The sequence below is a fragment of the Ambystoma mexicanum genome, chromosome 4p (genome assembly GCF_040938575.1).
Source record: "Ambystoma mexicanum isolate Mex_15411 chromosome 4p, UKY_AmexF1_1, whole genome shotgun sequence".
Lineage (NCBI taxonomy): Eukaryota > Metazoa > Chordata > Amphibia > Caudata > Ambystomatidae > Ambystoma > Ambystoma mexicanum.
Window position 1 is genome coordinate 1,201,320,864 of NC_090927.1, and position 16,974 is coordinate 1,201,337,837.

Here is a 16,974-nt window from a genome sequence, read left to right on the forward strand (position 1 = left end):
TATGTGTTTAAAATCTTCTGCCAAGCAGAGGGACATAATAAATAGAGCAGAAAATTCGTAAGCGATTTCGTCTATCCATTTATGTCGATTCGTACTTCAACAACTTTAATAATTGAGAATGATTTTTGTTACACGTTCTGCATAGGAAAGGGGTGTTTCTTCATCTGCTTGGTGCACCATCATGGCGCCTGGTGTTGGCACATTAAGATAGCGAAGGTAATGTTCTAGTTTGAATTAGAGCCCTCCGGTGGAAATTCAACCTAAGCAAGTATAGCTGAAGCAAAGCGCGAAATGATGACATCACGGCACTTTAGTCTTAGCGTCTCCATATCCTAGCGACGGCGGCTGGGAGTGTAGTGGTTGGTGCTTTGAAATGCACAGTTCCATGCCTAGAGTTTTCGGTTGTCATGTATTTATTTTGACTTGAACTTTTTTCCGGAAAATGTCTTTGAAAAAGCCCCGCGGGCCCCTACAGACTATCCAGCGTGGGAACGACGAGTTGAAGAAGAAGGTAAGAAAGCAGCCAACAGCCATCTGTCAAGCGCCTTTTGTAGCCACCCATAACATGTGTGCGCACGTAGCAACAAAAAAACTGCCTTCTTAAGGAAATGCCCATCGTCAAACTGCTTGCATCTATAGTGCACAGACATACACAAATCCTCAATGCTTTGTCAGAGAACGTGCACCAGCATCACACCTAAATCCTGCGTTTACAGACGATGTTACACCACTCATTGTATAAATAGTGGATATATTGAACACAAAGTTCCTGCATCTATACAAATTCACCCACTAAAATCCCACGTTTATATGGGCCATATGGACCTCACAGCCCCTAAAATATATGAGTGACATGCAGACTCACAGCAGTTTCACCTACAGGTGGGGGAGCCAGTGAATTTTTATATATGGAGCCCAGCCATGGGTATGCTCTAGCTCAAGGAGCCAAATACGAGTCAGTAAAAGACGCATGGCACCCAGTCGAGGCCATGCCTCCCTACAACACAAAATCCAAACCAGTTGTCTTGCCCCTTGAACCCGACAACACAGCTCATACCCGATGCCCTGCAGCTGCACCCACCATTCACCAGCAACATAGAGTCCAAGCTTCTTGTTCTGCTTCCCCACGCCTCACAACAAACCCATCCCTGCTGTCTTATGCTGTCACAACCCATACATGGAAACTGAATTATAGCACAATGAACATTTTATTTGCCAAGGATCACAAATGTAATTGAGGTGAATCTGGGATCTGAATAACATTTTCACATTACACATTTTTGATTATATATTTTCGCAGACCTAGCTGATAAAACTATGTTGAAATGTATCAATTTGGGGGAACGCTTAAATCCTTATATTAAGAAAAAAGTATGATTGCAGGTTTACTTTCTGGTACTTATTCTCCCATCCACAATAGAGAAAACGAATTAATGGAAGTCTAAAAAATATCCTTTCTGTTATTTCCAGATGGACACAAAACGTTTACATGGTTGTGGCGTGCCACCCCTTTTAGGATAATGAGTCCCTCCCAGGGCTCATGCTAATGTCACATGCTGTCACCATGTGACTCACATAATAAAAGGTACGAGCCGTTTCAGAACAAGGCCCTGAGTATATCGTCTGGAGCTCCAATCTTCACAAGGATAGCAGACCTTCACAGAGACCTGCACATCGAGATGTTGGACGAACATCTAGCAAAGCTGAGTAAGAATCTCTACCAAGGACTGGATCAGAACCCGAACCCTCTGATCAGAAGACTCACTGCCACCACTGCAAAACCCTTCGACCGCTACCCGCGGCCCATCACTGTGAAGACCCTGTGAAACCAGCCCTACTGTGACAAGACCACACAGACCAAGAAGAATACAAACCCACGACTACAAACTCAACCCGAGAAGATGGAGTAATGAGGCTCAAGCCTCGGTATCCAAAAATCACCGCTGATGGATACAGATCTATCAGCAAGAATAAGAAGAAGAAGCGGAAGCCGCTCGTCAGTTGATACCAACAGATTCTTGCCTTCTGTGCCGTTCTTCCTGCAGCGTGTTGCTGTTGCTGCATAGCAGGCAGAGGGCCTACCCTGCAGGGCCCTCTACCAGGACAGTGCCCCTGCTGCGCAAAACTGTCCCTGATATCCCCCACTGTCTTAGCAGAGCCCCTGTGTGGTAACTCATCGTTCATGTCCCAGAGTAACTGCTGGGCAACTCTGGTTGTGTGTGCGATGGCCTGGCTGCCCCCAGGCCATGATCCGACCGTGTGCTCATATTCTAACAGGGTGATCCCTGCAACTCGGTATGTCGGCTTGGCAGGGTGATCCCTGCAACTGGGTATGTCGGCTGGGTGCCCTCAGAAACTGCGTTTCTGGACCTGGTGCCTCCGATGTCCAGACATAACATTGGGGACAAGGGTATTTCAGGGCCCCGTTCCCTGTGCTGGATGATGGTCGCCTAGGACCCAGTGCCCCCTGCTGTGGGAAGCAGGTCTGCTTTCTGGCGGCCCTGCATCGACACAGCAGTACTGCTGTTTTCCCTTGTACTCCCAGGACTTGTGTGGCGAGGGTGAAGGAACAGCTGCTGCCCCTCTAACGGCAGCCTTCGGGAGAGAGCTTGGCATCTGCCACCGATGCAGGTTTTTCATCAGACGCCCGTCAGAGGGTGCCAGGACCCCAAAGCAAACCCGGGTCACTGGGCGTTGAATGCTCCTGTCATCGGAACTCTATTACTGATGTTGGTGGTCTGGCTGACAGCCTGCGTCTGCTATGCCGACAGGCCCGGAGTGTCCCGGAGCCCATCTCTGTGGTAGAACAATGTGCTCCATGACGGAGCAGAAGTTAATGGTTGGGGAGGGTGCCAGCACTTATGGGAGACTCCGGCAGCAGTAATTGACATGTGAAGCGCTGTACGTCAGCACTATGGAAAAAAACAGGCTCTTCTGCTCAATATAGATCCCGGGCCCCTCTGGTGGCGAATTGTTCAGCGCTCCAGGTTGGAGCTCAAAAACATAAAAGCCTCTATGCCTACTAAAGAGCCTGGGCCCAGCGGCGGTGACTTTTTCCTGCTCCGGTGTGGAGCTGTGACATTTGGAGATGAAAGGGTGCTGGCTGCAGGCTCCAGGTAGGAGTAATATTATGCACATTAAAGAAAGTGCGTGGCTGCCCATGCTCATTACCCAGTAGCGGGCTCCACGCCAGCCTGCGTCTGCCGTGCTGGCACCATCCCTGGGCCAGATGGCAGTGTCTGGCAAGGGAAAAAATTGAAATGAAAAGGGTGGGAGAAGGAAATATCTCGCCTGGGGAGAAGGCGGCAGACTGCTGCATTGAATAAATATATTTCCAGCCAGAGGGGAAATGAGGAGAGCGCATGTGCTCTGCTACGAGAGCTGTGAAAAGGAAAGGAGGAACTCAACTAGTATCTCCATGAAAGGAGACCCAGCATATGCCCAATACGGGAACAATTGAGGGTTGCAGCTCCATGCGATTGCTTGTGCACCCTCTGCTGTAGCAGGTTGAAACACTTCTGCCTGGGGGGGACGTCCAAGTCCATGGACTAGGCCGATGTGGCCCCTGGAATCCCCAGATGCGGTTTGGCTGGCCCTTGAACTGTGAGGTGGACTGTCCGGAACTGATGCTTGTGCTACTATGAACTGGTCTCCTGCAGCTCTGATAAGGCTTAAAGTGGACTCCGTAATGTGCAGTTTGGTGCTGTGCGCCTGCTTGTCATGTATATGCTCAAAGCGGGCCCAGTTAAAATGTTTATGTGAAGCTGTGCTCCTGCATTTTGTCGGCCTGCTCTATATGGTGGCAGTAGTTGACAATGGTGTCATTCAGTGTCTGATGTTGCACTCACTCCAGATTAATAAAGGATCTCTTAATATGTGGTAGAACTACCAACGTGCCACTATGTATTGCTCTCCCCAAAGTGCATGGAACAAACATAAATCACCAATGCAATTAAAGAGCAAATACTTTGAATGTAGACAGACACAATAACTCACAGTCACGCATTCTTAGAAGATAATCAGCTCTTATACGGCTATTTATTCAAAGTTTAGAGGTACATAGAAATAACTCACAAAAATAATATGGACATAAATCACAGAAGAAGTAAAGAATTCAAAAGGAAATACATCACCGTGAGCGTAACGGGATTCCTCATCTCGCCCAGAAGCGGCTGGAAGACCCCGGGAACAGCCAGGCCGAGAGCACCACAGCTCACAGGAGGGCCGGACGTAAGCGTCCTTCTCCGGCTGAAGTCTCACCTGACCACCTCCGGGCTTCTGCATATATACACACTCCACAAAGGGGAGTCAATTCTCGAACCTTCTGGAAATTGCACTTGCGCAGTTGAGGAACAGCTGTCGGTTGCCATCTGGGTCAATCGAGAGCTCCCCCCCCCCCAAGAAGCGTAGTGCCTCCCTTCTCTAAAAACACGCTCCACGGAGAATAGTAGCAAACCCTAACAAAGTTAGCTTTCCCAGCAGAAATGTCCTTGACTGCATACCAGGTTTGGAAAGCATGTTTTTCTCAGCACTGTGAATCTAATACTCAGCAAAATGTGTGCAGCTTTTCACTGCGGCATGAAGTAAATATCCATCATGGCTCCGAGCGCTCTCAGAATGCATCGCGCACTAGCGCCATTTTAGTTCAAGCATAACACACCAGCAGTCCACCAACCCTTAATATCACCCTCAACATGTACAGAATGCTCAGTGTATGTTTCATGTTTGTAACTGCCTGAGTAAGTGTCTGATTCTTTGTTCCAACCAATGATTCCCAAATGGAGCCAGCATTAGTGTTTGTGGCTTTTGGTTTATTGTGATGTCCGTTTTTGGTGGTTTTGTTTTGTTATGGAAAAGGAGGAGTGTAGTGTGCCAACCCTTTTAGGATAATGAGTCCCTCCCATGGCTCGTGCTAATGTCACATGCTGTGACCATGTGACTCATGCAATAAAAGTGACAAGAGGTTTCCAGCTCGTCAGTCGATACCAACGGACTCCTGCCTGCTGTGTCATTCTTCCTGCAGGGCGATGCTGGCACTGCATAGCAGGCAGAGGGCCTATCCTGCAGGGCGCTCTACCAGGACAGGACCCCTGCTAGGCAAAGCTGTCCCTGATGTCCCCCACTGTCTTAGCAGAGCCCCTGCTGGGTAACTCAGTGTTCGTGTCCCAGAGACCCTGCTGGGCAACTCTGGTTGTGTGCGCAATGGCACGGGTGTCCCCAGGCCATGATCTGACCTTGTGCTCACGGTCCAACAGGGTGATACCTGCAACTGGGTATGTCGGCTGGGTGCCCTCAGCAAATGCGTGTCTGGACCCTGTCTCTCGGAGGTCCAGAAATAACAATGGTCTCCTACTTGTACCCGTTGTTTGACACACGTATGAAACTTATTTAGTATGATCTGAAACAAATGCTAAGTTACAACACACAATGTTTTCTTCTTTGTTTGTGCTGGTCGGAGCGGCAGAACTAATGTACATACATTACAAACTTCAAAGGGGCGTGGGTCTATTTTGTGGCTGTTTAACATTGATGGAAAGCACAGATTCGATAGAAAACTGCATGGTTCGAGGTGGGGAGGGGTGGATTCCGTTACAAATACACGTATTCATTTTAATTATTTAACATTCACACTGTGAAAAGAGTAGCAAATATGAGGAGAACCATCTGCTTGGGAAGATGAAATAGAGCGATGTAGTATATTAATCCTGCTGCATTTAAATGTACAGCTGGCAACAATCGGATGGATGCTTGCAGGACCCGTGTTCTCCATGTCTCCTCGATGGGGGTGGACTATCCACAGCAACAAGCCTCTAATATGCTGTGGGGTTAGATGAGATTGAGCAGTTGCATCTCCGAGGCCAATGACTTTATTCTCTGGTTAGTTTTGACTCAAATAAGATGGCTTTTAGAAGGAATCTTTAGTAAGATATTCTGGACTCGTATTCAGCCTACAAGCCTTTGGTTCAGGTGAAGTGGCCCACTTGGTCCTTTTTTGGATTTTGTCGTTTTGACTCCTCCACTTGGCCCGAGTCGCCCCGAGCCTTGCCTGGCTCCCCAAGGGTGAACACTAGCATACTCCCAGTGTGGCAGAATGCCATTTGTGAGAGTGTGCAAATGTGAGCTTTAAAAAAAAAAAGAATTGCTACACAAATGGTGGTGGTTTTCTCTCTCAAAAAATGGGCTCTGCTAAACATGCCCAACTTTCAAAATGCTCCAGTCTGAAATGTATAGTGCTCGACATAAGTCGCCAGCAGGGACTTGGCCACCCCTACCTGCCTTCTTGTTGGGTAAAATGCATACACGCATTCTAACTCCGCTGACAAATCTACCATACCACGGACTTCGGTCACCTGAGGACTTTTCCTCATACAGCACTTTGAGGCCATATGAATGGGAAAAGGCGCTATACAAATGCCAAATTACATTATATTACATGTATACTGTGCTGGGCCCTGCCTACTGACACACCAGCAGCTGCAATGTGTCTTGCCAACATGGCAGCTACACAGTAAGATGTGCCTCTCTAAATGAGCCTGCTGCAATCAACATGAATTCTAACAACCATGGGCTACCAAGTACATGTTTCCAAATGCCTTTTAACAGAATCTCCTCGTTGCATGGTGGCAGTTCTTTGGTTACATATAAATGTAAGCTATGTATGGTTGGATTTAGTTAACATTTCCAAAACCCAATCTGCTGTCATTTAAATGATACACTTGGTTTCAACTGGGATCTACAGCTGCAGAGCCATTGTGTTTTGTAATCCTCTTTGAATTCCCTATGGGGAAGTATCTGTACAAATCTTCATGAGGCATCATCTTAAAACATGTTGTAAAATTTGAAGAGGATTTCACTGGAACCTTGTTGATGTAAAGGTGCCCGAAGTATGCATCCATTGGGTGAAGACAAGGACCTCAAAGGGGGGTGCAGACCCTCTTCTAACTGCTTCAGAAAATATTTAAAGCAACAATGAGGAGGAAAAGCCTGATTGCTGTTTGACACAGGACCCAGGAATCTGTCTGCCGAAATGGCAAGCCCTGCAAGTGTCTCTGAAATCCTTCCTAGGGGGAAGATGTACCGACTTTGTGCTAGGGACCAAGTGAAGGTCTCACAGCACCCCAAAAACCAAAATACTTTTGAGCATAGCAAAGACCCAACAGAGCTGCCTTTGACACTGTCTGAGCTTTGAGCCCCTTGAAACTACTCTGAACCGAACATTGCCTGCATGTCCCAAGTGTCCTCGAGCCATGAGCCATTGTGCTTGTCGAACTGCTCCGCATTGCAGAATCCTCTCTGGCTAAGTAGCCAACTAGAATCTTACTAGGCGCACTGCAAAGCACCCAGAAACCCGGTTCAACACTGTTGAGATCTTGAATGAAAAGAAAGATGTAAATCAGTGGTTCTGGTTTCCTGTCCTTGTTCTATGCAGCCCTAGCTTTTTTGTGTGCCCTTGTGACATTTAAAACCACATTTTGAGCCTTAAAGACACATTTCTGAAATTGTTAGAATTTTCTGCAAGACTATTTACCCATAGAGCCTTGTTCTTCAATGCCCAAAATGCCCTTTACTCGTAGGTTCTGTGCATCTCGCTTCAGGGGTACGCTGTTGGTCTTCTTTTAATAAGTTGTCTGCCCCTGTAAGTTAATTTAAAGTTTTGTTTTTATAGAACATGTATTTAGGATATTTACCAAACTATGTTTTTGTGCATGCCAGCCATGGTGGCTATAGCCCACCCTCGCCATAAGAGTCAAAGGAGGTATTCCGTTCATGTTGTGCCTGTTTTGCCTTTAGGACTAAGATTGCTGTCCTTCTAGTATTATCGTAGGGCGGGGTAGGGGTTTAGAAACCACTGCTCATCCTTGTACTCCTGCAGGTAATGACTTTTTCACACTACCATGCTGAAAACGCAGCCCCAATATTATTAAACGATTGCAATTTAAACAAGATCTGGTTTTATTAACTTATAGTGAAGTAATTTAGTAGGTACAATTAAATAAGTAATAATATCACAGGAAAAAAACTTTCATTATCACATCTAAAAAACCCATTGTCTCATTAGAGTGCACACTCTTAGGTTTTTGGTGCTGCATAAACAGTGTTCTCCAATCATTTTGCTCTCAATTGAAACTTCTTCCACTATTAGAAACCATAAAAGTGGTTTTATCTATTTTTATTTACTGGCAGTCAACAATCGGCAACTTTAAATGTAGTGAAGAGCCTCAGAGCGCCCTGCATGTTTGGAATCAACAAATATGTATTTTTATTATGTTGCAAACATTTCTATCCACAGTCATATTTGTTGACTTTGTGAATTTCATGCTCCTGTCTTGTAAACCAAGGAAGGATATCAAGCCATTTGCAATGTCATTCCCAAATATTACAGTTTACAGCTGTCCTCAAGCTTCTCTGGATGCTAAGGTATGACCCACACTAGACTCTAGAGCAGTGCTGTAGTCCTAACTAACTGTGTGGCTGGGCAGGCTGTTGACCTGCTGGAGGGAAGGCAGGTGTTATGTACGTGTCACATCGCTGTGCAACGGCGGTACGTGACAGATTTGCGAACGGGCGTCGGAAAACTCCAGCAGTCCTGTGTAAACACTAGTGCCTGCCTGATGTGCCTTTTTATTTAGTGGATGGTAGCACATGTTTATCGCAAGCCCGATTTCACCCCCCCCCGCACTGCTCCTTCCCATGCATTCTAGTAACGTGGATTCAGGGACACACCCTGAATCCAACACTGGTGACGAGCAGGCGAAACAGCCCACACGGGCAACTGAAAGAAAAATGCCGGCTGCCTGATCACAGCACAGCACCCACACACGGCAACCGGGACGAGCCCCAAGATCAAACTCCAGCAGCAAGGGACACAGTGAGGGAGTCCTCCACCCAACACAAACGGCGGCAGTGTCCAGAGGTGAGCTCAACCACCTCAGCCTGTCCTGCAGGTGCCTGGCAGGAAACCAGGAAGGCCATGGCAGGAGGTACATACACACTTAGGGCACGCACCCCATCCAGAATGGCAGCGCTACTCACCATGCCTTTGTCTACACAATGCCAAAGCGGGCTGAATACAACACTAGACCCCTTTGACCTATACACTGACCCATCGTCTATAGAGCCATGGTGGACTATATGGCTTCAAAAATACGAATGGCGATGGACTGCAAAGACATTTCCACACGCAGAAGGATGAGTTCACATCTGCTACTGAGTGTGGGGATGACGTGTTACACATTTTCAACCCTCTCGCCACGCAATATGGAACTGATGTCTCTAGGTTGGTAAAAGACACCCTCGCAGCACACTTCATGCCACAGTTGAACCCAAACTACGAGGCATTCAACTTCTACACCACAGTCCAAACTGAGGTGGAAACTCCCTACTCATATCACACCATACTCGGACGTCTAGCCCTGTCATGCGACTTCGTTGATGAAGAGATCCAATGCCAGATAATCAATGGCATGCAGTCGTTGCAGCGAATTGTCCTGAGCAAGAAGGGCATCTCCCTAGCAAGGATTCTCGAATACGGCCGGCAGAGCGAACTGTCTCATGCCAGGGCAGAAAACATGACCACCACCCTCCAGAAGCTGCAACTCATCCCCATGGTCACTGTTATGCAGATCACTGATCTCCCACTACCCAGGGAGCAGAACAGGGAGGGGCAAACTGCCCTGGGATGGCAACCAAGAACGCCAGAACCGAATGAATGTAGCTGGTGCGGAGGACAACGGCATGGAAAGCAGAACTGCCCAGCCCAAGGAGCCACGTGCGGCGCATGCGGCCACCAGGACCACTACGCAAGGGTATGCCGATCATTGGGCCCGCCGACACAGAACCAGGCCCAAGCCCCTCTACCACACCCCAGAAAGAAGAAACCAGCAAAAACGTGCGTCGTCGAGGCAGAAAACTCCTCCTCTCTGGATGAATCAGGAGACAAACAAGACAGAGTTGCAGCTGCGATCGGTATGAGGCACACAAAAAGACATGGGAAGGTCCACCTCATTTCCGCCCTCGAGAGAGAGGTAATGACATTGAAGAAAAAGAAGAGACCCAGATGCCTCGTACACATGAGAGGACAGCAAGCTGTAATGACAGTCGACACAGAGGCCTCTGTAAACATCATGCCGGCACTGATGTTCAAACTGTTGCAACGCCAGCCAGAGCTGAAAAAACACACTCCTGTATGCCTATGGCTGCAAGACACTGTTGTTGGTAACAGGATGTTTCCAGACGAAGCTCAGCCGAGGGGACAAGGAAATCCAGTTGAAGATCTACATCGTCAATGCTGGAATTGACTGCTTGCTCAGTTGGAAATCCGCAGAAGAGTTGGGGTTAGTAACGTTAATCTGTGATGTCACAGACTCTGACGACATCCACAAACTACTGGCGAGGCACCCAGACCTACTCGAGGGCATAGGATGCCTAAAAGAGAAGCTAATCAAGCTACACGTCGACCCGACAGTGCAGCCCAAAGCAGTGCGGCACAGGAGGATGCTGTTCCACATGCAAGACCTGATCAAGAAGGAATAACGTGAACTCAAGAAGGCGGATATAATAGCGACCGTGTCGGCACCAACACTGTACCAACACTGTGGGTCTCCCCAATGGTCGTCACGAAAAAGCCAAAACAACTAGTGAAGGTACGCATATGCATCGACATGCGCCTGCCGAACACAGCCATCATCCACGAAAGGCACATCACCCCAACCCTGGACGTGATCATAACCGATCTAACCGGGTTGCGATTTTTCTCCAGACTAGACCTAGACGATGTATACCACCAGTTAAAGCTACACAAAGACTTGCGGTACATTCCGATCTTCTCCACGCACCTGCTGAATATCATCTGTGACAGAGGTATTCCAGCAAACAATCCAATCAGTCCTGCAAGGCCTCTGAGGAGTCCTCCATGTCAGCAATGAGATCCAGGTGCACACAAGTAGCAGAGAAGAACTGGAAGCCGTCCTCGACAAGCTAGAGAAGGCCGGGCTGACGGTCCACAAGGAAAAATGCGAGTTCCTTAAAGAAGAACAGACTTTCTTCAATAGCAAAGGGGTGTTGGCGGACCCCCTCAAGGCCACGGACATCAAAGGAGCAACAACGCCCACAGAAGTGCGTAGTTTTCTATAGATGACCATGTACTGTGGCCGATTCATACCCACCTTGGCCACAATCTCAGAGCCCCTGTGGGAGCTTACCAAGTCCAACACCAAGTGGGACTGGAGCCATCACTGCCAAGAAGCTTTTCAACAAATCAAAGACTCACTGTCCGCAGACACAGACACAACCATGGCCTATTACGACACCACGCTGGAGACAGAACTGTACGTAGATGCAAGCCCCATGAGCAATCCTACTACAGACACCCCCAACTGGGGAGACCAAGCCTGTTGCATACGCATCACGGGCCCTAACACCTACGGAGCAACGATACTCGTACATTGCGAAAGGGGCGATCGCAGTTCTATGGGACTGCAAGCATTTCCACCTCTACCTCTATGGTCGGAAGTTCAAGGACTACACAAATCTGTTACCGATTTTCACAGGTTCAGCCCCACCCCCCAGCAAGGATTTAAAAATGGCTACTGCACCTCCAGTAGTATGAATTTGATCTTCTCTACCAAGTGGGAGCAGACAACCAAGCAGACCTTTTGTGCAAACACCCAAAAGCAGCAACAGCGGCAGAAGTCCCAGAGTACACAGAGACGGAAGAGCACATCAGCCAAATTATGGACACTGTGAAACCCAGAGCAGTCAGCATTGCGGACATCGTAGAAGCGACCCACGCCGACCGTGCTGCGACCTGGTAAAGAACGCGATAATAGCAAGTGAGTCAGTGGAAATCGTTTCTCTGCCACAACCGCACAGCTGCAGCCAAAGATTTCCTGATGGGTTAGTCATAGTCCGCCAATGATGGACTGATACTGAGAGGCACACAAATCCTCATCCCGTCAGCCTACAGGATAGAATCATCACCCTAGCACACGAAGGGCACCAAGGAATTGTCGGGACCAAAGCCTGCATACAACAGAGGATGTGGTTTCCTCAAATAGACACAAAGGTCGGGGACATGGTATCGTCATGCCACCCATGCCAAGTGACCAGCGCAACTGCGAGGACTGAACCAATCCGATCCACCTGAGGGGTACAACATGCTGGATGGCAATAAGTGTTGACTTTTGCACGGTGCCGGAGGGAATATACCTACTTGTTGCCGTCAATGACTACTCAAGCTTTCCTGAAGTGGAGATCATACAATCCACTGCAGCGGAGCCAGTGAATCCGGCATTGGAAAAGATATTCGCCACACCTGGACTGCTGAAATACATGAGGAGCGACAATGGGCCCCCCTTTCAAGGGAGAGAGCTGGCGAAATACCTGGATGACCTGCATATTCACCACATCACCCCGAGATGGCCGCAAGCCAACGGCGACGCTGAACGTTTCATGAGGACTATCGATAAAGTGCTGCACATAACGAAGATTCAAAATAGCCCATGGAAAGTCGAGCTCTATCGATTCCTGAGGGACTACCCGCTGACACCTCAACTGACACGCCCTTAGCCGACCAGATGTACGTAACCCTCCAGAATTCCTAGATATCTCACCACCTGATCAAATGGGTAAACCACCTGAACCAACTGCGAACCCACTCCAGTAGAGGGGCAGTGAACGAGCACATGAACACCAAATGCTGGGCGAAAGAGGCTCGACACAAGGTAGGAGATCAAGTGTTAGTCCTGTGAAATGCTTCAAAGTTGAAGCTAGCCAGCCAGTATGATCCCACCCCATGGACGGTGACCCGGAGAAAGGAGACACTCATAGTGGCCAGCCGAGGACACAAGACTATTGCAAGGAACGCATCCTGGTTCAAACCTGTCCCTGGCACCATGTGGAGGGAAAGCCAGGACCAGCAACGGGATGAGGATGATGAAGAGTCCACCAACGGGAGACAAAGCGTGATGGAAGAGACTGAGCATGGACCTGACCCTGAAGACTACAGAGGGGCGGCAAGTGTGCCAACCCGCCCTGCCGAGGACAGGGAAGCAGAGGGGAGCCCAGCCGCTGGACCACCCCCGCAACACGGCCGATACGACCTGAGGGTGGCTCCCAGTTAAGCTGAAGTCCTATGTATGTTGATATGGACTCAGTTGATCACATAATGCATAAGTAGGGTGACCAGACGTCCTGGTTTTCCGGGGACAGTCTGGGGGAAATCGCCGTCCATCCCGGGGTCCCGATTAATTTAATAAACTCTGTCCTGGGATCGGATGGGCTGGTAGCTGCAGTCAAGTTTTTTGCTGGGAACCGATACAGAAATACTGAAATCGGGGGCCTGGCGTCTTCCTGCGTGTTAAGGTCTTTTCACACCCCCATTTCCTACCCCTTCCCCCTCCCTGGCTGCTCTCTTCCAATGAGAGGAGTGTGCCTGTGAAACCCCTCCCCACCCCCTGCAACAGACCAGCGACATAGAAGTAGGGCTACAGTTTTATCAGAGTCCTGTTAGTGTTTACTGTAGTCCTACTTCTATGTCAATGGCCTGTATCTTTTTTAAAAAAAATGTTTTTATTTGGTCACCCTATGCATAAGGCGAGGATTGTGTAATGTTTACTTTGTTTTGTGAAAAGGAGAGAAATGTTATGTATGTGTCACACCACCGCGCAACGGCGGGATGTGACGGATTAAAACCCCAGCAGTCCCCTGTAGACCGTAGTCCCTGCCTGACCTGCCTTTTATTTAGCGGGTGGGAGCTTGTGTTTATCGCCAGCGTGACCCCCCCCCCCCTTTTCCTTTTTTCTCTCAAAGCCGCACCATGAAGTGGAGCGGATGGCGGGGCAGGCTTTACCTGCTGTTGCCTCTGCTTGAGCCCAGAGCCGGATAAAAAGAAAATAACAAAAAAAATAAAAACTCTTTAGAGTGGTCGAGGAAAGAGTGACGCCTGACTGGGACCAGACGTCATAGTTTACAGCTGTGACTGCCCGACTGCTCGTGGCACACTGATCTACGTATTAGAGATTTTACCCACAGATGTCAACTTTGGCTATTTATCCCGGGTTGTTTTTTTCTGCAGGCAGTATTTGTGGTCCCAGCGTGGCACCACACTGGATATAGCACTGAGAATGTCCTTTTCGAAATTTAAAGAACTTAATGGCATCAAAGAATTGTTAATTTATTTTTACTCTTTTGTCTTGTGCTTTCTATTCCTGTCTTCTTTTAACCATGTCCCTTTTTATTTTTTTGGTTTTGGCGCTTTTTTGGTGGCATAAGCCACCGGGTGCCAGAAGCAATCTTTGTGGTTGGCATGACAACTGGAAATGCTGTGGCATACAATTCCCAACGTACAAAGTGTTCATTCCTGTTGTACTGCAGGGATGTAATCCAATAGTGGCTTGTTGTATGTTTTTTTAACCAATCAGGAGTACTGTAACATGTCACGTGTCTGAGTGACTTTAGCCTCAGAGTGATCTCTTTTTGAGATAGAGACTAGGCGGTGTAGACGGGGACAACGAGCCGAGGCTCACTGCACTTCGGAGCACACAGACCTAATTCAGAGTGTGGACCTGCCTGAGGGAGGTCTCCGCACTTCCTCTTCCCTACTCTTCATCATTACTGATCTCGCTTTGGTGAGTGTGGGGCACTCCTTCTGTCAGGTTCTGGGCACAGTGCTATTTACCATCTGCCCATCGCCTTGCAAGGGAAAACAGATTTCCCAAAAGAGTCCAGTTTTTGTGGACATAATTGTTAGTCGCAAATTACCGAAAAAATATTAACTTTAAATTCTGATCGGCCTGAGAGTGGGTGTCACTGGATGGGTGAAATGCAGGAATGTCAAGGGTTGAAATATTTTCTGTTCAAAATCCCCAAACTATTGAACTGTATGTACAAGATACACAAAGGGAGTTCGTTTCGCTTTTAAAACGTATCATCACTTACAGGGACATCTGTCATCCGTGGAAATGCAGATTTCACGCTCCATGCAACCCTTTGGAAGGGCATCTATTGGCTTCCAGTGTAAGTGAATCAGTGGCAGTGGTGATTGGTACATAACAAACATAACAAAGATCCCGACCAGAAGAGCACAGGGAAATGGGTGTTAGCGTGATGCCCATGGCTTGTAATGAACCCGTTGGGAGATGCAAGTGCTCAGAAAATGCTCTTAAGCGTGGTTTGTCATAGCACAAATGTTTGCTGCTTTATTTGCTGCAAATACGCATTATTTCCGGTGATGGGTAACATCTGTTGCAATGTATTTAAGCATGAGCATACCAGTCCAGCATCACAAAATCGTTGCAGTGAACGATGGATACAATTAAAACATAACAGCTGTCATTGAGGAGACACAAAGTTGCGTGAAACATGCGAGTGCAGGGCATTACCATCAGGCAACTTGGGGTACTCAACCTGGCTTTGGTTATCCTCTCCAGTGCCCACTCCGCTCTAGCATGTTACTCAATATTTATGTCCAGCTGTTCTATGTATCACCTCGTTTCCGCCCCTTCTCCATCTTCTCTCCCTCCTGCTTGAAGATTATACCTCTGAAATTAAAAAAAACCTACAAAACCAACGCATGTAAAGTAGCCCTGGAGCGCTACTCCTGTGCCTTGACTATAAGCATGTGAACACCCAGCAGTGATTCAGTTCATTGTGGATATAAAGTCTCCCACATGCATGTAATACTGTCTAGTTCTGTTCTTTATTTGAATAAAAAATTGTAGCCCAAACTAGGACTGCTTTCTGTGTTCTTTAGTCTTCTCAGCAACTTCACCATCAGCATAAATCGGACTATAATGGTTCAAGCGGTCAGAACTGCCTTTAAAGCCTTTCTGTAAAATGCTCTATTTGGAGCGAATATGGAGCTCTTTGTCTGGGAATTTGGTAACTGAAGTCTGGCCATTACATGATATTTGCATTGAATATCAGGATAAGGAAGGGGTTGTGCTGCAAGAGTACATTTTCTGCAGCACTGCACCTGGCGAGAGTGTCCCGATTACAATGGGCCATCCCACCCCCACCGATCCTAACGTCAATCTCTCTACCCCCAATCACCCTACCAACTCTCTCTATCCCACCCTCTCTACACCCCCCACTCTCTCTAACCACCATACCATCCTCTCTGTACCCCCACCCACCCTACCCCTCACTATTCCCTCCTGTTCAGTTCCATGTGATAATATCGGTGCAAAAATATCGCCATACAAACATTTTGCCATATTTTTGCGGCAATATTACCCCATGGAACCTGCGGGGGACACCCCCGCAACTTCCCCATCCATTTACCCAATAAATTATCCCCACCAAAAATATCGCCTATGGCCGTTCCCGACGACCATATGTATGGCGATATTTTTGGTGGGGATGATATTACCTGATACCTCCTGTTCTACCCTGCTCAACCTCCACCCATTCTACCCCCTCTTTACACCCACCCACCCTACCCCCTTTTAGCTCTTTAGCCCCACCCAACCTTTACCCTCTATTTCCCCCAGCCACCTTGCCCCCTCTCCCTAACCCCTCTCATCCGTCCTCTCGCACTCTTGCTTTATTTCTTACCCTCTTGCTCATATTTCCTTTTGCTCATCATTGATGGCACCTTCTGTCAATGGCTTCCTCCCTTGCTCTAATCCCCTTCTCATTCACTTGCACACCTGCACCCCTTATCACATCCTCCTTTAAAACTTTGCACTCTCCTCCTTGCACCCTGGAGCCTATATTTGCAAAATGCAAAGAACAGTAAACGCAAAAACTCTTGCCATTGCCAATACCTAATTATACATTGTTTTTAGAGTCTGGTTGTATTTCTGTGCCCCTCATTTGAACAAATTATATGTAATTGCACTTAGCACTTGATGTATGATTGTATAAGGACTTAATAGTGACAGCGATTCACTAGAAAGGTAGGTGCATTTTTTGAACATTTGTAGGCAGTTCACTTTCTATTTGCGTTTTACTCTGGTCTGCTTATGTTTGTAT

General features: G+C 47.8%; 1 protein-coding gene across 1 annotated transcript in view; it reads left to right on the forward strand.

The window, feature by feature from the left end:
* The first annotated feature begins 308 nt into the window (after nucleotides 1-308).
* NPHP1 (nephrocystin 1) overlaps nucleotides 309-16,974 on the forward strand; it is a 1,322,209-nt gene continuing 1,305,543 nt past the window's right edge. Inside the window, exon 1 of the mRNA XM_069606852.1 lies at nucleotides 309-511. Within this exon, the coding sequence (XP_069462953.1) occupies nucleotides 443-511 (69 nt within the window). The 5' untranslated portion in view covers nucleotides 309-442. The remainder of the gene's footprint in view (nucleotides 512-16,974) is intronic.